The 24,390-nt window shown below is 33.2% G+C and overlaps 5 protein-coding genes across 11 annotated transcripts; 2 read left to right on the forward strand and 3 right to left on the reverse strand.

Annotated features, from left to right (window-relative positions):
* Window positions 1–82: 82 nt before the first annotated feature.
* Window positions 83–3,726, reverse strand: Coq8 (ubiquinone biosynthesis protein COQ8, mitochondrial). Of its 3 annotated transcripts, none has more exons than XM_011641351.3 (12): window positions 3,571–3,726; window positions 3,149–3,336; window positions 2,396–2,923; window positions 1,947–2,166; window positions 1,691–1,815; window positions 1,546–1,630; window positions 1,343–1,458; window positions 1,092–1,254; window positions 830–1,032; window positions 600–752; window positions 414–514; window positions 83–357 (listed from the first exon to the last, which is right to left on the reverse strand). In XM_011641351.3, exons 2-12 carry the CDS (start codon window positions 3,332–3,334, stop codon window positions 183–185), a joined length of 2,055 nt encoding a protein of 684 aa, XP_011639653.2. In that variant the 5' UTR covers window positions 3,335–3,336; window positions 3,571–3,726; the 3' UTR covers window positions 83–182. The 3 variants fall into 3 exon arrangements, with proteins under 3 accessions (XP_011639653.2, XP_011639644.2, XP_011639663.2); XM_011641342.3 differs by having other exon boundaries at window positions 3,143–3,336; XM_011641361.3 differs by lacking the exon at window positions 3,571–3,726 and having other exon boundaries at window positions 3,154–3,294.
* Window positions 3,727–3,860: 134 nt separating this feature from the next.
* Herp (Homocysteine-induced endoplasmic reticulum protein) lies at window positions 3,861–6,969 on the reverse strand. 2 transcript variants are annotated; one of them, XM_089080353.1, is made up of 5 exons: window positions 6,818–6,969; window positions 6,494–6,769; window positions 5,602–5,981; window positions 5,204–5,527; window positions 3,861–5,100 (listed from the first exon to the last, which is right to left on the reverse strand). In XM_089080353.1, exons 2-5 carry the CDS (start codon window positions 6,626–6,628, stop codon window positions 4,824–4,826), a joined length of 1,116 nt encoding a protein of 371 aa, XP_088936479.1. In that variant the 5' UTR covers window positions 6,629–6,769; window positions 6,818–6,969; the 3' UTR covers window positions 3,861–4,823. The 2 variants fall into 2 exon arrangements, with proteins under 2 accessions (XP_088936479.1, XP_011639675.2); XM_011641373.3 differs by having other exon boundaries at window positions 6,494–6,916.
* Window positions 6,970–7,223: 254 nt separating this feature from the next.
* LOC105428845 (uncharacterized) lies at window positions 7,224–11,715 on the forward strand. Of its 2 annotated transcripts, XM_089080340.1 has the most exons (8): window positions 7,224–7,335; window positions 7,440–7,482; window positions 7,760–7,887; window positions 7,958–10,585; window positions 10,674–10,840; window positions 10,913–11,117; window positions 11,229–11,351; window positions 11,423–11,715. In XM_089080340.1, the coding sequence occupies exons 1-8, from the start codon at window positions 7,319–7,321 to the stop codon at window positions 11,535–11,537; spliced, it is 3,426 nt and encodes a 1,141-aa protein (XP_088936466.1). In that variant the 5' UTR covers window positions 7,224–7,318; the 3' UTR covers window positions 11,538–11,715. The 2 variants fall into 2 exon arrangements, with proteins under 2 accessions (XP_088936466.1, XP_025074453.2); XM_025218668.2 differs by lacking the exon at window positions 7,224–7,335 and having other exon boundaries at window positions 7,342–7,482.
* Window positions 11,716–11,935: 220 nt separating this feature from the next.
* Window positions 11,936–19,418, reverse strand: LOC105428863 (dynein regulatory complex subunit 11-like). Of its 2 annotated transcripts, none has more exons than XM_089080342.1 (10): window positions 19,290–19,418; window positions 18,857–19,141; window positions 18,464–18,616; window positions 18,279–18,400; window positions 17,872–18,123; window positions 17,428–17,729; window positions 16,772–17,303; window positions 16,327–16,685; window positions 15,862–16,110; window positions 11,936–14,736 (listed from the first exon to the last, which is right to left on the reverse strand). In XM_089080342.1, exons 2-10 carry the CDS (start codon window positions 18,997–18,999, stop codon window positions 14,338–14,340), a joined length of 2,511 nt encoding a protein of 836 aa, XP_088936468.1. In that variant the 5' UTR covers window positions 19,000–19,141; window positions 19,290–19,418; the 3' UTR covers window positions 11,936–14,337. The 2 variants fall into 2 exon arrangements, with proteins under 2 accessions (XP_088936468.1, XP_088936467.1); XM_089080341.1 differs by having other exon boundaries at window positions 19,247–19,379.
* Lrt (Leucine-rich tendon-specific protein) lies at window positions 14,000–22,600 on the forward strand. 2 transcript variants are annotated; one of them, XM_025218659.2, is made up of 5 exons: window positions 14,000–14,122; window positions 19,268–19,658; window positions 20,201–20,515; window positions 20,744–21,076; window positions 21,188–22,600. In XM_025218659.2, exons 2-5 carry the CDS (start codon window positions 19,269–19,271, stop codon window positions 22,598–22,600), a joined length of 2,451 nt encoding a protein of 816 aa, XP_025074444.2. In that variant the 5' UTR covers window positions 14,000–14,122; window position 19,268. The 2 variants fall into 2 exon arrangements, with proteins under 2 accessions (XP_025074444.2, XP_011639717.2); XM_011641415.3 differs by lacking the exon at window positions 14,000–14,122 and having other exon boundaries at window positions 19,020–19,658.
* Window positions 22,601–24,390: the final 1,790 nt, after the last annotated feature.

The raw sequence follows: 24,390 nt of genomic DNA on the forward strand, positions 1-24,390 counted from the left end.
GAGAGAGTTTTAATTGATGAATTAAAAGACTCGCCCATATTACAGCACGGAATAATTTGCTGTTTTAATAAAATAAAAACTGTTGTATCATATTACAATTTTTATTTCAAATGATACATATTTTGTCTTCAAAATATACATTTTAATCTTACATATTTCATATTAATATCGATATTAATGCATTAGCCGAATTTATAACTGCTATAAATCTCACGAAACATATCACGACACTTGATTTTAGCTCGAAGTTTTGCACACAATAAGAATATCCCTGACAATTTTCTGTGTAAACTATAGATCTCCTCAGGAGGAGGACATAATCGATGATTTATTATAGTTGGCACTAAAGTTTGGATCCTGCAATATGAGATTGTTATTTGTTGTGAAATGGATAGAGAATAAATCAGACATACCGTTTTGTTACATCTTGATCGCCAAAATCATAATATTCGTGATTATTGTCAAATACTTGTCCAAGTATCATGACTGCATCCACATGAGCATTTTCCATAATCTAACAGTGTAAAAGTTATTATTTGATTAGAACTGTACATATAGGAATATTTCAGAATATTAAAAATCATTTAATAAAAAGATACCTTGGACTCGTATCCAGTGAGAAACTTCATATCTCGAGACAATTGTAAAACCTTATCGCGATTACCTTCACTCGCAGCATTAATGACTTCTATATATTTGTCCATGAATGCTTTATCATAAGGTCTGCATGCGCCAAAATCTAATAAAACTAACTGCAAAGATACATCTATATTAGTATTCTTGCGATTAAAATTACAAATACATAATTATTACACCATAATTAAGAGACCTGTTTTGTATCAAGATTATAAAAAAAGTTGGACCAATTTGGATCAGTCTGCATGTATCGAAATTCAAATAATTCCTTTAGACTCAGACGCATGATCAGTTCGCTGATACGTTTCCTAATTTTAATATCCATATCTGCACATTTGTCAACAGGTACGCCTTCTATCATTTCTGTTGTAAATACTTGTTTTGTAGAGAGATCATCTAGAAATATAATTCATATTAAATGTCTGGAAATGAGTTTACGTTTTTATATTTCGTACCTATTACTTCAGGCACGTAATAATCTGGATAAGGCATTATTAACTTCCTATATTTTCTTGTACATTCCGCTTCTCGTATATAATCCACTTCCCACGCCAGTTCCCGTTTTGCAACTTCTACTACGTTGTCTATAAACATTCCCTCTGGAAACATATTCCATATCTGTAATGAACATAAGATATATTCATATAATAAAATTTATATGAATAAAGTTCTGTAAGATATATATAATGTTGATTGAGACAGTTACCTTCATTATGCCTACTAAATTCTCTATATCACTTTGAATACCCATAGCTACGCCTGGATACTGAATTTTTATTGCTACATCTTGTTTGTTCAATAATATACCATGATGCACTTGTCCTAACATAAATTATGTAGACAATTTTTTAATTAGAATTTTGCATATATACATATATAAAATTATATATATATAAATTAATAATATACCAATGGATGCTGCAGCGAATGGTTTTTCTTCAAAGAATGCCAATTTATTTCTCCAATTATGACCAAGTTCGCTAGTTAATACTTTCTAGAAAGAATTATGGATATTAATAAACTATCTTTTAATCTATGTATCTGTGTCATTTACCTCCACTTGCCACGTTGGCATAAAATCAGCGCTTTGTCTGACTCTTTCAAAGACACTTTGCATTTCGGGACTTATAATAGTATTATCTTGGATACTTAATATTTGACCAATTTTTAGAGCAGCACCTATATTTTTTTGATAAAATGGTATAATTCCCCAATATATAAAAATATTATCTATTTGTGTGTGTGTGTGTGTGTGTGTGTGTGTGTGTGTGTGTGTGTGTGTGTGTGTGTGTGTGTGTGTATAATCTTACCTCTTACTTTGCATAATGTTGAAACTATTCTTTCTGCATTAGCTTTAGTAAGAAACATATTATCAACTGTGTCTCCAATGCTTTGCTCTTTTAATCCTAATGTTCTTCTTGTATATTCTGCAACAGTACCAAGACCAAGGCCGATACCTAAGGTACCAAAACTTACCATTCTTTGTAATCTTGTAACAGGAACTTTTCTTTCTCTAGCAGTAGGCGATAGCTAAATAACATAAATTACATGCTAATTAATTATAATATTATAGATATATTTATAGATATTTTATAGATAAATAATTATAATATATAGATATTTTATAGATAAATAATTATATATAAATTAATATTATAGATACAATACTTTAATAAAAATAGAAAAATTATAATACAAATGTATGTTTTTATTACTGAAAATTTAAAACTATTGAAAATTTAAAATTTATGACACTAACACTTTGCTTTGGTCTAACTGATAATTTGACTTTCGGTCTTTCTTTAAAATTCACTTGTGTATGTACATGTTCCTTTTCATCTGTTTTAATTATATAAGAGGAGGTAGAACTTATAATCTCATTATTAATATTCTTTTCATGTTCTAATTCCAATTTCCTTAAGATTTCTTTATCTTTATCAGAGAGTTCTATATCAGGTATCTCTTTATCTGAAGTTGCAATAGTCTTGATTTTTTCTTTTACAGTCATATACTTTTTTTTCATATTATTTGGCATGCCTTCTAAAGATTCTTGTATTATAGATTTGTTAAGATTGTATTCTGGTAACACAACATCTCTATCAAGAGATAATTCTTTTGGATCTTTTGCAGCATTATATACATATAGTTTTGTTTCTTTTTTAGGAGTATAAGAATCATCCTTTATATCCAATGTTTGATTAACTATTATCTTAATATATTGTTTAATACCTTCTTCAACAATAGCTACACGCTCAGTTGTTTCTTTTAAGTCTTTCATTATCTGTCCCTATAAAAAAAGAAACATATAAAGCTATAGATATAAGATCCTAGACAACACGAAGTTCAAAATCAGGTCATAAAACATCTGAAAGAGATTTTTAAAAAATGTAAAAGACATCTAAAAGAAAGCTAAAAAAAAAACATCTTAGATAAATCTTCTATCTCAATTTTGGATTTCATGTTGTTTAGGATGATATATCATTTAGATATCAATCGTATAACTTACAGGTACCTTACTTGATTCTATGTTAGTCAATTTTTTTCCTGCAGCTTGGAAACATTTCTTAGGTAAATCTTTTAAACTGGAGTGTGTAATTATATATCTAATTGTATCTTCCTGATGTTTTATAATAGCATTTGTCACACTTTGCATTCCTTTAAGCACACCAAGTAAATCGGAAATCTTCGATCGAGACATTTCTAAAAAATATCACAATAAACTTTTTTCATATTACAAAACAATAGTAATTGTTGTAAAGTAATAATGTTGTAAAGATAATTATATGCAGTATAAATTCTTTATGCAGTTTTTATTTGTAGAATCATAAATTAAGGTTAGTTTTCATTTTATATAATTATTATTATATAATGATATGAAAAATGTAAATTTAGTATTTTAATATCATCGATAAATATATAATAAATATAACTTACTGTAAATTATATAAATTAAAATAAATAATTCCTTTATAAATGAATGATTATGAATGCCTTTTATGCATTACTATCCAACTTATACCACAGAGCATGTGACTGATATCTATAACAAAATTTCTTAATCTCAACATGTGAAATTTATCATTATTGTACTTTGTCTTTTTTTGATTGAATTATACATCAGATAAGTTTTGTCATCCATCTTATCTCTTTTTGTCAGAACATTTCATCCAGAATGGATATTTATTACATATATTTGTTAAGTGAAATAACAAGCTAATAACAAGAATTTTAAAAACCATTTTATTTGTTTTACATACATTTTTAGTTCATTGATGCTCTTATAAGACTATTTAAGAAAATTTACAGAAATTTCACAATTCCACCAATACTTCTGACTTTTATATATATATATATATATATGTATATATTGTATATATTGTATATATTATATATATTATATATATTATACATATATTACTATTGATATATTTATATATCAATAATAATTATATATAGGAATTTAACGCAATGTTTTACATAGATATCATATGGGATATATTTGATCGTATTAAAACATCACAGTAAAATCATCTGCACATAATATAATATTATTGCTATATAAGAATTCTTTAAGAAATTATTAAGCGCCTGTTATTCATTTTATATATATATAGCTTTATACAATACAAGCTCTACACGAAATTTATATTTCTTATTTTTATATAGCTATATACATGATTATTTATCTCTCGTTGTACATACCTTTATATAATATTCTACAAACATAAAAAATTTGTTTATACATTTAATTCTAATAGCTTTGGGATGGCAACTCTAACAATCTTCTTTTGAAGGAAAGTTAGCGTTAATCTATAGACCTAACGTGACTGTTTTATTTCGTGAATGCGAGTCTCTCAATAAATTAAACTGACACATATATAATCTTTACAAGTGAAATTGGATTTCCAATTGTCATCCATTTTAAGCGTATGTTGATTATTAATACATATATGTGAACATTTATATATATTAGATTCAAATACAAAAATTCTTGGGTATCATAAAACTGATCAGACTTTTATAGGAATCGTATCGAATGAATTATGAGTACAAGCACTTCTGATTCTATAAATTGTTAAATATTTTCAAAATCTAGTATATCATGACAAAAAAATCATCTTCTCCAGTCTTTATGTCAAGTGTAAAGAAAAAGAAAGTCAATTTGATGATGGAATATCCAGACAAGATTAAATAACGTTTGGTTGATCTGGAATAAGCGAGGCAAAAAATGAACTGAAGAAGGTCCAAGTAAAGGCAAGAGCGCCTGGCCGTTGTTCCTCATTCTCCTCATTGGCGTTTGTTTGGGCTTCCGGTTGTACTGTTGGCACTTGAGCATTTTGTTGCTGTGGCACAGCCTGAGGACCTGCTACTTCATTCTGCAATACTTGATTATTGTTATCTGCGCGACCATTATTATTTTCAGCCAATAAGATAGGTTGTACTCTGAAGAAACCACCTTGATATCTATAACAAATATGTTGTGTTACATTTAACAATTTTCAGACAGAATATTAAAGAATGAAAACATAGAGTATAGATTCAAAAAATATTAAAAAGATTAACTTACAGATATATCGCAAATCCCAAAAATGTGACGATGAGAAACCTCAGAGGAGACGAATAGAAATACACTATACCAAATAGAACGATGATCCTAGACAACATGTAAAAGAAGTCCAACCAATCACGATTAAATGCAGCATCCTCACCCGCACCGTTATTTCCTGCATTGATATCAGCTGCATCTTGTGCTGCTGGTTGGGGTTGTTCGTCACCAACATTATTGTTATTGTTGCTCGTATATGTATGTTGAGCTGTATCACTCGTATTAATATTCATTTGCTGCAGATATGGAATACTGGCTTGTAACTGTATGCCTTGCGCTGCCATCCTACAAAAGTACCATATTATTTATATATCGATATTGTACTTCTACAGAATATTGTGAGAGAAAGATATATTTACAGTTGCATATATTGTGTAAAATAATGAGTATATGCCTGTTGCATCCAAGCTAATTGCTGACTATTTCGAGGATCAAGATACTGTTGAGGTAAATATTGATGCTGAGAAGCAACAATATTAGCATTCTCATGATTTTGGTTCTGGACATTGTTATTTCTGATATGAATGTTTCTTGTTGCAGACGCAGTTTCTACATTTTTCTCAATAGTCCGATTTTGATCTGATGTAACTTTAGCAATGGATACTTTCTGTGGTGTATAGACTAGGTGAACGGTATAAGCTTGATCCTCTGAACCATCGCACTGTCTCAGAACATCTTTCAATTGTGCCGAATCATTCAATAATTGACCAGAGTAGATCAACTTTTGATGTGAACTTTCCTATAAACAATAACAACAATTCTTAGATTAATTGTTAATCATTTAAGTTTATTTTTTACAACAATATGTAATAATATTGTACAAGGACATATTTAAGTGTTTCAATATATATAAACATATACATTTAAAAAAATATATCTTCATATCGAAAACAATTATAAATGTTATATATTTATTATATTTTTAAATATTATACTTTTTGAAACAAAATATAATATAGATATAGAACTGATAATCTCGTAGGAATTTCAGCTTAAATATAATACTGAGATGTACTTTTTGCTTTAATTACAAGTGACATTTATCTCGTAAGATCTTCTGCATCTAATGGGGCAATACATAAATATAAATATTTTGATTATCATTGTTTAAACAACAATTCTTAAAAAATCCTTCCACTGAGATTAAACGAAGAGATTACACAAAGAAAAAAAAAAAAAAAAGAAAGAAAATGCAAAGAGAAATGTACGTTGCTTTCACCGGGAGGAAATGATTACTTTCACGAGACTCACTGGCTTGCTGGGATAGACCTCGGACAAGTATTCCTTCAAACGACCGATGGTCCAGCCAAGATCGCATTTGACGACTTGGTCTTTGATCTGCTGATTTGGTGCTTTTATTACAAGATTAACGGCGGCGTCTGCCATTCTCTCGGTGTGTCAGCCAGACCGGAGGTCAGCTGTTGACGTAGTATGCAACAGCGATTAACAATCCTTGTCGCCTCGTTGTCGTTTAACCGAGGATAGAGTTGACGACGTCGACCGTTTCCCCTGTCGATCGAGAGAAGCCTACTCCTTAATTCCCAAGGAAAGTTCCCGTATGCGCGATTTTCGTACCTTCTCGTTGCTTTTTAACAAATTCCGTCGGCCAATCGTGCACAACCACCGTCAAATGTCATCTGATATCGCTCAAACACAACTGTGTATACGTATACCTTTGGAACGCGTGGAATTGTGTGGGATCGCATATTTGGCGATCGCCCATTGGTCCGAGATTACGCGCGTCGCCCGTGCACACCTTATACAAGAATTATGCGAGTTTCCATGCGTTGTGTTCTGAAAAATACAAAGCCGCCTCCCAAATAAGTCCCGGTCTACCATAGGTGATTTAAGCCTTAAGCCATAAGAAATTGACCAATCATAGTCGAGTATTCTCCTATTCTTCGACTATGATTCGTCCATTTTTTATAGCTGAAGACTTAAATCACCTATTATAGACCGGGACTTGAAGCTTACGAATCTGCATTGTAAATGGGATTTTACGCTTGCAGCACTGATCAGCACTGACGGAGATTTTTGAATCAAATTCAACCGTTCCTCCGATGTTTCTGTTTTCTTATGTATGCGAACGAAATGTAGGTATTGAAGCTGCCTATTCCATTCTCGTTATTTTGTGTGTGAAATGCGTATTTTATAATACAGAAATGCTACAAGAAAAAAATAATATTATTTGTCGCAGGATTCCATCTGACTCCAAGAGAAATAAATTTAGACGATCATCGGTGAGTTTACACATGATTTTAGCTTGTCTAGTGGTCGTTTCTACTAATGTAGATTATTTTTCGGTTATTATTCGGTTTAACTTGTTTTTCTTCTTTTTTTTTATTCTAAAAATTAAAAAAAAATAAAGAATAGATTTAAACTGAATTAAAATTAATCTACATTGACAGAAATTAACACGAATCATTTTTCAAATTAAGAAACTCTAGTGATGCCTTTTTGCTCTAAATGACATTAATGTATCTTTGTTAAAAATTAATGAAATTTGTTCTTGAACAGATTCTTAAACCACGTAAACCACGTCAACCATTGCAAAATGTAAACTTTGACTCTTCTTCTGATGAAAACAGCCCAGTTCCATCAAAAATCAAGAGACGTGTTAGTTTTGCGGAGAAGAAACATGTTAAGTAAGTTTTTTGCATAAAATTTTGTAACATTTGATTACAATTTATTGTTTTAATATCCTACTCTATACAGAGAGTTTTGTCATTCTACTGAACAAGGAACTGTTTGGGATAATACCTATGAAGAACATGATTCTAGTTTAAAAGGATCCTCTGTAACTGATCAAAATGGTGAAACTGAATCAAAAGAAAATGCATCATTACATAATTCTAATAATAGCTGTGTTAATAAATGTATTAACTTTGAAAGTAATTCGATGAGTACTCACGTAATAGATGATCAGATATCACAAAAATATGTTGCAATAGCAAATGAAGAAGATGATACAAACTATAATTTAGACTTTACAAATCCAATATCTACAGATTTATCTAATGTATTCCAAGTAGAAAATACTGCATTGCCAAGTAGATTTGAAGATAAAATATCAAGTATTAGTGTTACATATAATGACAAGAATGAAGAACATATAGAATTGCTTGATGAGAAGTCATATAGACAAACTGTAATAACAAATGCATCTCATATATCTAAAAATATAAAGCCAAACAATATTATTATATATAAGGATTCTGAAGAAGATTATACGAATAAAGTTGCCAAAAATTATTCTGAATCATGTCCAAACAACACTTCTAAATTAAATGAGACACATATTCAAGATTTGTCTATGGAATTAACTACACCAATATCTTTCTTAATATCTGCAAATTCACATATAGAAAAACAAAAGACACAAAAGGATGATATAATAAATAATATAGATACAAATTATACTAGTAATTATAATAATATATCAATGGAAATTACAGAGGCTGTGCCAATGTCTACAATGTCTGTTACTTCTGATTTAAGAATTTTTAAACAAATTCCAATGATATCACAAAATTGTGAAGAAACGAACGGGAATGTTGCAAATAATGATCACAATGTATTTTCTACAGCTTTCAATTTACAATCTGATATTGTTTCTAAAGATATTGTTTCTGAACAAATACAAAATTGTGAAGATACGAAGGGGGATGTTGCAAATAATGATCACAATATATTTTCAACAGCTTTCAATTTACAGTCTGATATTGTTTCTATAGATATTATTTCTGAACAAATACAAAATGTGAATTGTGCCAATGATTCAATGATATTAACATCTGTAATACAATCATCTAGAGATGTTATAGGCACTGACACATGTCATACAAATAATGTAATTGTTAATAACTTAATGAAAGCGACTAGTATATCACCGAAGATATATGAAAAAAATACTTGCAATAAAAATGTAGTTAAAGGAAATGATCTGAGAAAAGATCAAACTGATAAAACTGAGATTTTTAATGATATACAGATGGAAATGACAGTACCTGTAAATACCATACTGTCTTCAAATATTTATAATAAAAAAAATTTGAAAGTAGATGAACCAATATTTACAAATGATAAAACTACATTTCTTAATCTATCTATGGAAATGACAAAAGCAGTGTCGACGAAAAGCAGACAAGAAATTACTGATACTATTACTTGTGAATCATTATCCAAGGAAAATATACACAGTGAAAAGGACAAAGGCACAATCTGTCTTAATGAAGAAACCAGAATATTACATAAATCTATGGAATTTACTGAAGTTGTTTCGAATTCTCCGCATCGTGAGGAAATATTTAATATTATCCATACTACACCATCTTCTGAAAAATTGCCAAAGACGTATTTATCTGCTGAAAAATCCACAAGAACAACTTTTCAAACTGATGCAGATACGCGAATATCCGACTCAAATCTCAGAGACAGTCTAAACGAGATTAATAGGTGTAGTTTCTTAAGAAAAAGTTTAGAAAACAATCTTGTGGAATTACAATCGATTACACCACCATCGTTTGAATATCCGGACAGCGAAGAAGAGAATTCCTCTCACCAAGTTCAATCTGAATTTCAGTTGCCGGTCGTTACTGATGTATCAATCAATAATATTTCTGATCGATTAATAATAAATAATGTAACAGAATCTAAATATCCAATAGATTCTAGAAAAAATGTTGCAAATGATTATTTCACAAATTTAACAGAAAAAGAGGAATCGATAAATAACCAAACGGAAGATTGTTACAAAAAAATTATAGTAGATAAAATTGAAGATAATCAGGAAGTTGATTGTCAAGAGACCGCCAAGACAATTATTGATGACAATCAACTTAATGAATCAAATTGTTATATTACAGAAAATAAAGAAATGAACGAAGAAAGCATATTATTAACAAATACAAAAAATGAAGAAATTATGACAATGGAAAATATTAATCTTAATTGTATGTCATTAATTAGCACAGAAATTAAAGTAATAGATGAAGATCAAATAAACGAAAGAGAATATATCTCAAAAAAGGTAAATAAAGATACAAAATTACAGGATAATATTAAAATAAAAAGACAGTATTTGAATGTGGAAAAAAAGCAAGAGATAGATGAATGCGATGATCATCTCAACAGAACAGAAACAGTAATTAAACATCAAATAAAATGTAAAAAAAAAAAAGAAAATTTAAATGAAGTAAAACTGCACAGCGCAGAAGAAAAAGACAAATGTTTAACAGAAAAACTCGTTGCGGAACAATATACTAGCACAAATGAAGAGGAATCTTTGACCGAGCAAGATCCGTTTTTAATATTATCGCAAAAATTAGAAATGCATGCTATAAGGTATATATATATATATATATATATTTCTATTACATTTTATTATCGAGAAGAGTTTAAGATAATGAGATTTAATATTATTTTATTATAGAGAAGATTGCATTTGGAATGTGCATTTTAAAAATTTTGACAAGAAAATTATCGTTTTTGGCTTTATGTCAAATTCATTATTGGTAATAATATACTTGTCGTCGTATGATCGTAATGACCTCGAAGAAAATTTGATTAAAGAAATCAAACTTATTTCCCTCGTTGCAGGTAATTGTACAAATATTAATCGAAAAATAAAATCGCAATATTTTAATGCCTTTTATATTTTTTTTATAATAGATGACGCAGGAATATTAATAAGGATAGTTCACAAATTAATTCTAGAGAAAATAAACGCGAAAACACTTACAAATTTATATAAAACTCAAGAGGACATTCTTCCAATGCTCAACTTTATTTCGCAAGATGTAAAACTAGCTATGGATTTCATGTTCGACTTGAGGTGTTTAGATGACTTAAACTTAATGGACATTTCTTACGATAAGTAAGAATTTATATTAAATTATCATATGTTTTATGCTACATTATATTAAGCGTTGACACTATTGGAGTATAATCAACATATATGCACTGACAAAATTAATATTTATTTTAGAATTTCATTTACCTGTCGAAGCAAACAAATGGACATTATATTGAGAATCACAATCAAAGTTAAACGTTTTGACAAACTCGTTTCAGATGATATCAGCGTTCAATGTCTGCTGGGTAAAATAAAGTAAGTTCATAAACAATTGTCAGCTTAAACAATTGTTTGGAAATTTAATAAAATCGTTTTCTTCTTTACAGAGAAACAGATGTTAAGAACTTAATAAAAAATATAAGAAAAGATCATAAATTTCTTCGAAGATATATAAATGATGTTAAGGATTATATTGATATAATGGAAGAGATTTTTAAATAATGTAATAATATAATAATTTAAATAATGTAATAATTAAAGATAAGAAAGCTTTCCAATCGGTTCAATGAAAATGTTAAATTTTTTTTTATAATATGTTCAAATTAGAAATTTAAAATATTTAATTATCATTGTAAATAAACGTGCAATTATTTATAAGCAAAATATTTATATGCCATAACAGCATTTTCTCATTTTTATACTTATTGTAAGTTCTATAATAAAATACAATAAAAATAAATATAAAATATTTTCTATATATTGTGCAATACAAAACGTATGATAAAAGCAAACATTGATAGTATAGACAATAGAAACAAGAAATACATAATTTATATAATATGTTATATATATCATATTATATATGTTACAAAATGTTATATATATTAAACTGCAAGCAATATTATTACGGTATTTTTTTGCAAATTTATTAAAAGTTTACATTAAGTTCACATTAATTATCTGATTTCCTATACTTTTATGTACAATTTCTAGATCAAACTTCGTAATTTTGTACTGTAATGTAACCATGTATCACCGAGAAAATATATAAAATTACAAGACACAAGGGTCAGTCAACTAGTTCCAATACAGCCGGTTCAGAGGATACAGCTTTTTGTGCAAGCACACGAGCCCCTTGGACAGTATATCGTGCAAACGATCATCTTTCATGGAATCGTACGACTTTCCATTCGGTTCGTGAAAAACGCTTGCCGTTCTCAATTGAGCATTAGTAATGGACTTTGATCGTGGGATCGAATAATCTGAAGCTGCAAAGCAGCATATCATTATAATTATTTTTTTTTCATTTAAAATCCCAATCTTTCATATCGATTAACATTCTCTGAAATTAATTGCATTTACATTTCTGGTGTTTTTTTTTTAAATTAATTTTATATTGCGAGAACACAACATTACGACTAAAATATTTATCATTTATGTTAGAAAGTTATTGTAATTTAAAAAATTACAAGAATTAATTTCTCGATAAATATTAAAATAAACAATAAAATTTGATGTAATATCCAATTTTCACGACGATTTTTAAATGCAATGGTCGAATTTAATTTCTGGCGTTGATATAAACATCGCGAGCTTGTTAAAGAAGTCGGACTTTCTTTCACCGCGACTGTGCCAGTCTCTCGCTGCAGCGTGGGCGTAAAGGCCCGGTTTTACGTGATTTCGTAACGACGACAAACCGATTTCCAGTATCAAAGAGCATTTCGTGAGGACCCCGAAGACCTTCAAAGCCCCCTACTATCCCACCTATTCTCTCTCTCTCTCTCTCTCTCTCTCTCTCTCTCTCTCTCTCTCTTGTTTACGTCTCTTCCATCTCTCGTTCATATAAAAACGACACATGTGAAAATCATTCGGTGCTACTTCTGATATCGCGGATGCGGTGAAAATGAAAAAAATGCGGAATGTTGTCTAGTTACAAAAAAATGTGTGTTTCTTCATTAGACTAATTGAAGAAGTTAAGAGTTTCATTTTATCTCCTTTCATTAATTTTGTCGATGTCCTTTAAAATGCACGACAAACCACTAATATCCCAAAGTTCTAAAATTTCTTAAAAAAAAAAATTAAAAAAAAAAAAAGAAAAAGAAACGTTCATTTTTTTAAATGCGTCCTTCTCCCAATAGTTCATCCGTGATGTCGTTGTCATTCTTGCTATTCTCCTCGCCGTCGCGGTCAATCGTGACGATACCTGCTCCAGCTTCGGCGGAGAGCCGGCACGGAGAGCGCGATGGCGTATGGCAAGTGGGCGTAAGGGCCGGGAGAGAGAAACACGCCGTCCCGTGTTCCATACATGGCTATGCTATGTGGAAACCGAGAGACACACAGAGAGACGGACGGACGGACGGACGGACCGACATGGACCGGGGGAGTCCCCACCGTGTGGACGGCGGAGGCGACGTTTTCTCGTCTCTCGAAGCGGTCCCCGAGCCATGCTCCTTGACGCACAGTGTCTCGCAGTGGCACGCATATCGTACGATCATTCGTACGATACGGTCATCCTACTGTTCGGGCATTCATGTCACCGCGCGATCCTCCTCCGACCGAGTCGACGCGGCGTTCGTTCTCCGCGCGATAATTCCGACCAGGACGCACATTTTCGATAAATTATGCCCCTCACGTGCGACACACGTGCACATCCCATGCGGTGAACGGTGAACCTCAACGGTGAACCTCGTCGTTGACTGATTGGGATCGTATAATTTCGTACTGCCGGTGCAAATCCCTCGTGGAGAAATCTCGCGTGCAACAATTATGCGACGGTATCGCGAGGGATAAAGGGATACCGGAAAAGTGAGAGCTTTCGGGGCCGTCACATTCCATCAAAAACAGGGTGGCGGGAGATAAGAGAAAAGAGCTCGTAGAAAATCTCCAAGGGACGGGATATGATACCAGGAGATATTCAAATTTCTAAGGATCCTTCTTCGTCGATATAGCACGATGCACGATGCATTCGCGAACACTTGACCGGCGTGGGTGCTACTGGTTTCCTCCTCCGCTTTGAGACCGAGGTCAGGTGTGGGAGGGTGCAAGGGTTGGCAACACGTTCGAGACTGACACATTACACATTAGAGGTACGTACTCTCGCTTCAGCATTTTCAGCAAATATTATAACGTAGTTTTCTGCACAAGAATATTCGACGTAACGTTTACGTAAAATATTTCGATATTTCCTGTGGCAAAATGCATAATTAAATTATTGCATTTGTATTGAATGAAACTTACGTGATACGCGTACATTTATTTCAAGAAAAGTGTGTTGCGTATAAAACGCATTAGTTTTTTGCGTTTAATCAGCCTCCTCCAAAGCTTTGGCTTTTCTGGCCAACCGTTTTTCAAATTTCTCGAGAGTCTTTACCATCTCCTTCGTAGGATGTTGATACTTCAATATTTCATTCATAATCTCCATCGGATTTAATGGGTTGGATTTAAGAGTGATTCTTCGGCGCAGCGACAGCACTTTTTCCACAGCCTGCCGGATAAAATTCATAGGAATCCCGATGGACATTTTGGCCAGACAGGACACATCGATATTGCGATCGACACCGTGATATTTCATCAATAGATTCTTGTAGTACATGTATAACGTATTGTAGTCGGGGAGAGGCACCATTATAAATTTATCATGGAACCCGATAAAAGCGGCCGTCGCCTTTTGCGGTGCTTCGGACAGCGAGAGAAATAGTATCTGTTGAATGAATTTGTTATGATTAGTAATAATTGGTATAACAAAAATTGGATTTCGTTTACGCATGCATTGCTCGGTAAAAGAAAATAAATTAAATGGATTGAAGAGAATTTCCTTCAACGTTCGCGAATACGTACTTCTGAAAATTTGGAATCTGATTTCAATGCCTAATATCTTTGTATCCATTTATAGAAATTGAAAGAAGCACATTTTCTTTGTCTTTCAATCCAGAAATAGGTTCAATTTTAAAAACTGAATCGTTAATACTGCTCGATTCAAAATTCTACGTAGAAAATGCAGATTTTCCAATCCAATTGAATTCAGAAAAAGTTTTTTCCCTAAAAATGGATTCAAATATTCATTTACATGAATTTAAATGGATTTAAAGTTATAAGCACTCGGATGAATTAAATTTTCAATCCATTTTAGTCCATTTTCATTCACCGGATGGATATTCTTTTAGCGTAATATTCTTAAATTATATATCATTATATTTCATTACTTTTATCTTGCGATTTATTTATTATTTTAATTCTCACAAATCTAAATTAAAATCCGGAATAAAATACGCCAGTAGATTAATGCGTTTCTATAAATATCATTCTGCCTTCTACGATATTACGCCAGTGAATAACAGTAGTCTGTCCGGAATTTCCAACACTCTAAATCCTACGTTAACTCGCCGCCACCTACGTCCTCATACGATTATATATACAGGTAGGAGGTGTTTTCATTGATGAGCAACGTCGAGCGATCGAGATGAGAGGTCCGAGCGGTGCAGGAGAAAGAAAAAGAGAGAGCCCGGTGTATGTGGATTCGTCGAGGTGGCGGCGAGTTCATTCATATTGAAGAAAGATCTCGGGAATAACAAGAATTTTACAAAGTGGGCGTTGCTCGATTACGTTCGCTTTGATACAGCCCTCCAATTTAGGAGTGTCACCCCGAGTTCTCACGATATATATTTCTAATAAGTCTAAAATTCTTTTAAACATCGAAACAACGAATTGCTGAGAACGACATAGACATGGGAAGAGGGATCGTGATATTAATACAAAAAAATTACAATAGAAAATAATGAAATTACTAGAAAAGTAACAAATTGTTTTCGAATCTTTGTAATTTTACCTGGTCGCCCGGTTGGATTTTTTTGACTAGTGTAACAAAGTACTTCGCGAATCGTTTGGGTTGAAGATACATTTCCTCTGGCGGAACTTTTCTCAGCCAAGGTTTCTCGCCAGCGTCAAGATAAATAATAGAAGGTGCATAGACACGGGCTACTTTAGAAATCATGTCGATAAGCCTTTGCTGTTCTTCTTTGCCTATATATTTATCAACCAAAACAGGCGCCGACACATCGAAGAGTAATGCACCAACCTAGGAAAGTTCAAAGAGATTAGGAATACGTTTTTCTTTATTAATATAATAATAACATTGCAACGTACAAAGTATAAAGTATTGATGAAAAGTATTGATGAAAAATTGATATTTCTGATACTGGTATACATTTTAGTGATTGTTTTATTAATAATTACAAAGAAAGATATGTACAAAAAAAAAGAAAGGAAGAAAGAGAGGAAGACAAGATATTACTTCTGTGCAAATAGCATTAGCGAGAGAAGTCTTTTCGGTTCCCGGTAATCCCCAGATGCACACAGAACGCACGAGTGGTGCGATTTGATGTGTCTCCTTGGAAATTAAAGGTAACACGCAATACTCTAAGACGAGCTGCTTTACTTCTCCAAGTCGATGCCTATAATCCCGAAGCTCCTGACGTGCTTCATAATTTTGATAAGAGAGATCGCCACACCAATCACGCAAAAGAATAATTGGGTAGTTCCTAATAATTTTAGCCTGTAAAAGCTCGTTGAGGAAGTCCTTAACGTTTTCATCTTCTAAAATATCCTTCTTTTTCTTTATTTTGAGTTTCTCAATATCTTTCATTATATAATCTGTCACAATAATCAAACAAAATCCAAATTTTGGTTTACATATATTAATTAATAAATAATTCGTAACAGGTCTTCATTAAGATCACCTCTGTGCATTGTTGGAATCGTAAATTTCTTCTCATCATCTGCGTGATCTTTCAGTAATGCCTTATTTAATAATTGTAGTTCGGCTCTCATAAGCTCGTCTACTATCTCTCTCATTTCAAGCTGCAACTCGTAACAAAGCTTTTGGGTGATCAGATCTAAATATTCCTTTTGCTCCGGATTATCTTCTTCGTTGCGAAGACTCCAATTTCGGATAAATTCGTTGTTTGCTTCTTCTAAGCAGGACAGAGCATCCGTTTGCGGCATTTTCCATTCAGGCTTTTCGTCCTTGACAGGTTCGGTTTTAAGTGCAGGCGCCTCAGCCTTTTTGCCTGCTTGCTTCTCTTTTTCTAATTTTTCCATTAAATATTCTTGTGGCGTCAAAGTTTGCCCAGTCGCGATCAACACACTGCCACCAAGATCTGCCGCCGGAAATGCATCGTAATGTCCTACCGCGTCGTACCAGATTATGAACCACTCGTGAAGTTCATCGGTAATGTCCTCCATTATTCCGGGACCTCTGATTCTTAACAGCTTTTAAAAATCAATTAGTTTTTAAACTCATATTCTTTTTTATTTTTATTTTTTATTTTCTTCTTTTTTATTTTTTTTTTTCATGACCATGTAATAAATTAGAAATTCTCTTTGGAAAACTTACTTTCGCACGTTCGTCGTCGGTTGCCTTTGCGGTACGCGCGTCGAACACGGGCATCAGAGCACGTCGTCGCTGAAAGTTGTCATCATCCTTCGCGATTATTTTGCGACATTGCCAGCTTGGTATTATCATCCCCAACATCTCTTCAAGACGCGCGATACGTCTTTTTATAGCTTTTTTAGCGGCATAGAGCCGCCATGCGCGTTGTATCGTTATTATTGATTTAATGTACTTGGTGCGATCTATTTTCTTCGGTGTTATCTCTCCAAATTTTACTTTTCTGTTGTAATCGAACATACGCTTCACTGTGAAACAATTTAGCAGCATTAATTAATAGACAAGCGTAAAAAAAAGATTGATGAACATCCGAATAGCATCTTTTTCATTCATACGATATTCTGTTTGAAAAATTTCATTTAATAAAGTTATTTATTTTTTTTCAAGTACCGTCTGTCCCGTAGCTGCGTCCCTTTCTGGCTCTCTCATGACGTTGTATCAATAACATCGCATCGCGCATACTTTTTTCGGCAGCAAGTTTCGCTTCCCGGGCGGCTTTTTCCTCGGGTGTTTCGCGAACCATTTCTACTTCGGGTTGCGCGACGCGTATTCTTCTTCGCGCGATGCGCGTCTTCAATGTCTCATCATCGACCTCGGGCACACTTTCTACGTATGTTGGTGTGGGTTCTTCCACCTGCGGTGCTAGAAGATTAAATTAAAAAATTTATTTAAATTTTTTTATATAATTTACATTCGAAAATTTGAATTTTAATTTTGCCAATATATTTTCAATATATTTCAGCTTCTTCTAAAATTTTAAAAATTTAAAATTTTCTTTTGCAAACTTTTGTAAGCACCTTCTATCAACTCTTGAATAAACTTTTTGCGTTCCTCTGCACGTTCCCGGCCGGATACCGATGCGAATAGCTCAATATCATCTGGCGTAAATTTCAATTGATTCATGATATCGTCAGGCCATCTGTGCAAACAAAATATTTCTTTAGAAATTAAAGATAATTGAATAAAAATGAAAAAAACGTACGTATAATCCGTATAATCCAGTTTGACAATTTCCTGTTTATATTCCAGCATTCGTCCAATAGCACAGTCTAATACTTTTTTAATTAACTCTCGTTTTTGCGTCTGGACCATTTGATCGTAACATATGATGAGTCTTCTTACGATATTACGATATCTGTATATTAACTCAAATAATATTCAGTCAGTGATTTTAAGTCAATGATTTTAATGAAAAATTGTTAACGAAGAAGCGCGCATTGGATCATTTATATAATACTTAGAATTTATTACATACACACACACACACACACACACACACACACACACACACACACGCACACACACACACACACACACACACACGCACACACGCACACATGCGTAAGATTTTTATAAATTAAATTTGAGCACGTGCCTTAAATACATAGATAACGCTGAATTTAAAGCATCCTTGTTTTTTAATGGTTCGCTTTCTTGCAATCTTCGTTCGAGCTCTAACAACTTTTCCAGGTCGTTTCTTGTGATGAGCCATAACTCGGTATAATAAGCGTGAGACATTAAACTTAAATATACTTTTTATGAATGTGTGTTGTAGGATTTTTTTTGTAATATCTCGCACACTCGTCGCAATTTGGAGCTTGTTACTTCTAAATTATGGTTAGCAGTAATTGGCGTTTAAGAATGAATTTGCGTGCGTCAGCTAAAACAAAATCGAGATTTTATACTTTAGCAGTATTACTTGTCAAGGCGTATAATAAAAAAAAATCTTTTTTATATAATAGAAGCTCGTAAATGCAATATATACATATCAATTATTTTATTCCAGGATGCCGAAATTATTTCAAAACCTGCTCATCTTAGGATTGGTAATGACGTCATGTCTCGACGCGATAGAAGACAATGTCACAACAACGAGAACGTCCACGTTAACAGCAACATCAGCCAATACGTCCACGATCGAGGAAAATACATCTTCGTCATCTTCGGCGACTGTGATAACGCAAGATGATGGCATCCCGAAAAATCTATCCCACGCATCTCCGTTACTATCGCCATCGCCATCGCCATCGCCGTCGCCGTCGCCGACGCCGTCATCATCGTCGTCGCCTTCCCCTGACACTGTGTGGGAGTGCCCCAATATCACAAAAGCAGGCGTAGAGTGTTCCTGCGACTTTCCACACACGCTCAGATGCACTGGCGATAGAACGGCATTACAAGTAATTACAATAATAAACCATTGCATATAGCAATATATGGTTATTATTTAATATTAATCGGCATGCCAAATTGAGTTAGTTCCCTTTGATTAGACCTACATAAACCTTTCTCGAGGAAAATCTCAGAAAATATGCCAAAAAATGAGTCGAGTTTAATGTCTAATGTCTAATGTTACGCTTCGCGGCACAATCGAGGTCGTTACTTTTTAAGCAACGTCCAGGAAGAGCGTGGGTGAGTATAGACTGCCAATGAAATACAAGTCGTATATACATATATTATTCAAGAGCCCATTGTACTCGCTTCTCTTTTTCTCCCTTTCCTCTTCTCCGCTCGACCTCGCTCATTTCGTCTTGCTCGATAGCATCCACAGCACGTTGTTTTATGCTGAATAGATATCCTCTCGATGTTGATATTTTTATCGTAAATCTAAGAATTATAAAATATAGAATTAAGAGACGCGGCAGCGATGTGTAAATTCTGAGATAAAATTCTGACAGAAAAAAGAATTTTATTCTTATCGTATTTATTGCTCTCTTCTTAGACCATCAACGAGCATTTGAAGCACAGTCGACCGGACGCAATATCATTGCTGGACGTGACTGTGACAGGGATTTCCGTGTTGCCGGCACGTTTCCTTGAGGATATAGCACTTCATGGCTTAGTCGTATCCACCGGCGAGCTGCGACACGTCCACGAGGACGCTTTTGCCGCACTAACGCGACCATTACAAGCGCTAGGACTGCCTAGCAATCTCCTGGACACAGTTCCCACGATCGCACTATCACATCTAATCGGTCTGGATCGATTAGATTTATCTCATAATAAATTGAAAACGTTAGAGGCGGATTCGTTCAAGGTGCGATTAGTTGTAAAAAAATTAATGACGAATTATTAACGAGACTCTGCTTAAAATCTGCTTGTGCAAATTAGCTATTTAAGCAGCTTTATAGAGAAAAAAAATAAATTCAGAAATTATATTAAAAAAATATGAATTAGAAACAGTAACCATAAAATATACTTATGATAAATAAAAAAAAAAAAATAATAAACTCGATTAAAGAGTCAATAAAACATTCTGTTTCAGGGATTGTCAAGTTTGACTTATCTGGATTTGTGCGATAATTTGCTGTCACAGTTATCGCCGCAGGTTTTCCTGACATTGCCAATGTTACGTTCGTTAAGAATGCGAGGAAATCGTTTAAGCGTTTCCGCCTTATCGGCGCTGAGAGGTCTAAAACGTTTGGAAGAGCTGGACCTGTCGAACAATCTGCTGTTAGGTCCAATGGGTCCTAATTTATTGCCGCAAATGCCCAAATTACATTTCCTCACAGTTTCAGAGAATGGTCTTGTCAACGTTCAACAGGGGGCTCTTATGGGTCTTAAAAATCTTACTTATTTGAGCTTGAGTCACAATCAGGTGAGTGTCGATTCAAAAGTTAAGTCAAATTAGATTCTCATCTGAAATAGTATAAAAGAAAGATTGTTTCAAAATGATTTTATTTTAAGTCGTTAAATATTGATTTGCTAGATCGACGTGCTAGAGGATCATTCGTTTAAGTACCTGACAACCTTGACGCGTTTGGACCTGGCAAACAATCGCATCGTCGCCGTCTCCAGCGCTTCCTTGGCTCATCTAGAAAAATTAATTAGTTTAGATCTAACGCACAACTTTCTGCGAGCGTTGACGGCCGATCTGGTAGTGCCACTAAAGAGTTTGCAGGATCTTCGGTTGGACGACAATGACATCACAATCGTGGCAAGCGACGTGCTAACATCAAAACTGCGTCTCAAGAGGCTCTCTCTCGCAGATAATCCCTTAAATTGCGACTGCACCCTGTTGGAGTTTGCTAATTGGCTGGCAAATTCCAGCCTGACAGAGGAGGACAAGTCATCGGCAGTGTGCGCGACACCACCAGCTTTGGAGAACGGTATCCTAACGCAGGTGCCGCCAGGCAGTCTGCTCTGCGGTGAACCCACGCCGCCGGCAGGTGCGCAACTAAGTCTTAAAGAATTCCATTACGACGAATCAACCGGTATCAATTTGTTATGGCATGTGGAACAGTGCGCTGAACATTACACCTGCGATTCGCTTATCGTCTATGAAACTGTCGGCGACAGCGAGATTCAAACAGAGTCCAGTCCGTTGCATTGTGACTCCCAGATGATGCGAGATCCCTGCACCCTTCCCGTCACCATACCGGCTTCTCTGCATTTACAATTAGGTCACAGGTACCGTTATTGCGTAGTCTTATTGGTACCCACTGCCTACGATGATGTGTCACTTGGTCTCGGCTGCAGTGACGTTATCGTCTTGGAAAAGACGACCCAGCAGGAGGTAACGACGGAAGAGTATCAGTATACGAAAGAAGAGGACATTTATTCTCTGACATCCACGCAAACATCTCTTGATGCTTATTTGCGAATCACCGGTATTCATGTAAATGTATCTGATAAGGGCTATCTACATATCAATGCAGTTCTGTCCAAAGCGAAAAATACAACTTCATTATCAGTCTGTCAACTATCCGTCATCGTGTTCGACGAGGTCTCCGTAGTGCATCGACAGAGGTTGAATTGCAGCGCCACGTTTGTCCCCGACATCGAGATATCATTGCCCGGCTATTACAGAGTGTGCGCTAGTCTGGACGAACTTACCGATATTGTCGTTATGTCCAGCAATTTGGTGGATGACCACGAGAGATTCCGTTGCGTCGAGCTACTCGAGCAGGGTTACAGCAGACAGAACATAGAGGTGTTGATCGTCATGGCTGTGGTCGCTGCCACTGGCATTCTCCTCATCACCCTTGCCGTGCTTGGTAGGAATCTTGCAAGGCGTTTGCGACATCCAAGGATACAAGCGCAATGCTTCTTGCCGGCCCAAGAGTTTGAGATCACCCACAAAGCGCATTATATCAAACTCTTGGCAACGACGAAAGTTTAACGAGAAGGATATCGTTTGATCGATGAATATCGCTTTCGAAATCAAAATTCTGAATTTATAAGAATTGAAAAATGAAGATATAAAAGCAAAGCTCACACACATTTTCTCTTTCTTCCTATTTAAATATTGAATTAAAAGTATAATTTTATTCTGTATTTTATAGATTATGTTATTTCCAGACAAGGATATGTAAGAAAAATAATTTTAATGTATATTTAGTTACTTAAATGGTTTGTATTTTTATATGATACGTTGTTTTTTATATATATATATATATATATATATATATATATAATTATTAATTATATGTTATTTTTAATTCAATTCTAAATGAGTAAAAATATTAACAATTTATTTAAATGTATATATATGTATGTGAAATGTTTCTTTAATCATATCAATAATCTTGGAAAATGGAAAGAGAAATGTTTTGCTTTTATATACATCTTAAACAGATTCTTAGAGATTGATTTATAAATGTATATAATATGCAATATAAATTTTATGATCAATAGAGATATTGTAAAAAATAATGTAATTGAAATTTTTAGCGTCTAAATACTTCAAATTGCATCTTTTTTACATAACAGATTATATTCTAATATTTCATATATTTAATAAATAGTATGGATACATGTCCCTCACACACACACACACACACACACACACACACACACACACACAAAATATCTAATTTCGAGAAGAAGTATATTTTTTCTCATTTTGTAATATATATATGTATACATATGTACTAATTTTCTATCAATATTACATGCTGTAAATATATTTTCATTTTTAATGCTCACATCGTTGTAAAATATTAAATATATAATTATTATTATATTTTATATAATTATTATTATTATATTTAACTAGCAGTTATTTTGTTTACTAAAAATATCGAGAGGTATATAAGTGCGTATCTCTTATAGACAATTGTATATGAATATAAATAAATGTTTGTTTAATATATCGTGCGTTTCATCATTTTTATTTTTTCGATAATATAAGTTTGTGAGAAAACACTGGATCCAAAAGCACAACTCACTGAATGAGCTCTTGTTGGTATATTCTTTTATATCTAAAAAAATATGTAATATTTTATGAGTGCAAAAACTCATTAAAGCGCTCAATGAGCGATTATGTTTCCGGGTGCATTCTTTGTATGATTTTCGACATTAATCTAATTTCAAATCATTCTTGAATTTAAAAACTTTTGCACGTACAGACCTTTAGTCAGAACCGTAAAAAACTGACCAAGTCTTTGATGGTAAGGAGAATAATCAACTGTAATTAATCAATTTTTTTATGGATTTTACGGATTTACTCCGGGACTAAAAATTTGTTCTATGTGCATCATACAAGAATTTATAAAACGCATCTAAAAAATAGCACAATTCATAATCTGTAGAAGTTATTTAAAATATTACAAATCACATATCTTTTCGGTCAATATCAGAACTTTTATCTGTTATCGTTAGATCGTCTTATCAAGAGACACGATTGTGGCTCAAGTCGTCAAGTGTCGCGCGCTAGTGCTTTCGAAATAAACGTCATCAAAGTAATACCAAATATCGCATAGAAAAATATTAGAAAATTTAAGGTATATTTAACTTGATGCAATTATTTCAAAGCATTTTTTGATCGGTTAATTAAATTCTATTCAATGCGCGAAAAATAAGATGCGCGTGATTACAACTTGGGGAAAGAAAAAAAAAATTTTTTTATATAAGACAGGCACTTATCAATTAAAATCGACTCTATGTGATATATATTACAAATGTATAAAT

The sequence above is a fragment of the Pogonomyrmex barbatus genome, unplaced genomic scaffold (genome assembly GCF_055798465.1).
Source record: "Pogonomyrmex barbatus isolate J1 unplaced genomic scaffold, ASM5579846v1 scaffold3, whole genome shotgun sequence".
Classification (NCBI taxonomy): Eukaryota; Metazoa; Arthropoda; class Insecta; order Hymenoptera; family Formicidae; genus Pogonomyrmex; species Pogonomyrmex barbatus.

Coding starts and splice junctions, on each gene's coding strand:
- Coq8 (XM_011641342.3), bottom strand. CDS start 3,334: ATGTCTCGATCGAAGATTTCCGATTTACTTGGTGTGCTTAAAGGAATG. Junction 2,167..2,395: donor CAGTTAGACCAAAGCAAAGT/GTTAGTGTCATA, acceptor TATGTTATTTAG/CTATCGCCTACTGCTAGAGA. Junction 358..413: donor GATCAAGATGTAACAAAACG/GTATGTCTGATT, acceptor CTCATATTGCAG/GATCCAAACTTTAGTGCCAA.
- Herp (XM_089080353.1), bottom strand. CDS start 6,628: ATGGCAGACGCCGCCGTTAATCTTGTAATAAAAGCACCAAATCAGCAG. Junction 5,982..6,493: donor AGGTCTATCCCAGCAAGCCA/GTGAGTCTCGTG, acceptor TATTGTTTATAG/GAAAGTTCACATCAAAAGTT. Junction 5,101..5,203: donor TTGGGATTTGCGATATATCT/GTAAGTTAATCT, acceptor TATTTGTTATAG/ATATCAAGGTGGTTTCTTCA.
- LOC105428845 (XM_025218668.2), top strand. CDS start 7,405: ATGCTACAAGAAAAAAATAATATTATTTGTCGCAGGATTCCATCTGAC. Junction 7,888..7,957: donor GCGGAGAAGAAACATGTTAA/GTAAGTTTTTTG, acceptor TACTCTATACAG/AGAGTTTTGTCATTCTACTG. Junction 10,841..10,912: donor ACTTATTTCCCTCGTTGCAG/GTAATTGTACAA, acceptor TTTTTATAATAG/ATGACGCAGGAATATTAATA.
- LOC105428863 (XM_089080342.1), bottom strand. CDS start 18,999: ATGTCTCACGCTTATTATACCGAGTTATGGCTCATCACAAGAAACGAC. Junction 18,401..18,463: donor CTGGATTATACGGATTATAC/GTACGTTTTTTT, acceptor TTGTTTGCACAG/ATGGCCTGACGATATCATGA. Junction 17,730..17,871: donor ACGCAGCTACGGGACAGACG/GTACTTGAAAAA, acceptor ATTGTTTCACAG/TGAAGCGTATGTTCGATTAC.
- Lrt (XM_025218659.2), top strand. CDS start 19,269: ATGCCGAAATTATTTCAAAACCTGCTCATCTTAGGATTGGTAATGACG. Junction 19,659..20,200: donor GCGATAGAACGGCATTACAA/GTAATTACAATA, acceptor CTCTCTTCTTAG/ACCATCAACGAGCATTTGAA. Junction 21,077..21,187: donor TGAGCTTGAGTCACAATCAG/GTGAGTGTCGAT, acceptor TTGATTTGCTAG/ATCGACGTGCTAGAGGATCA.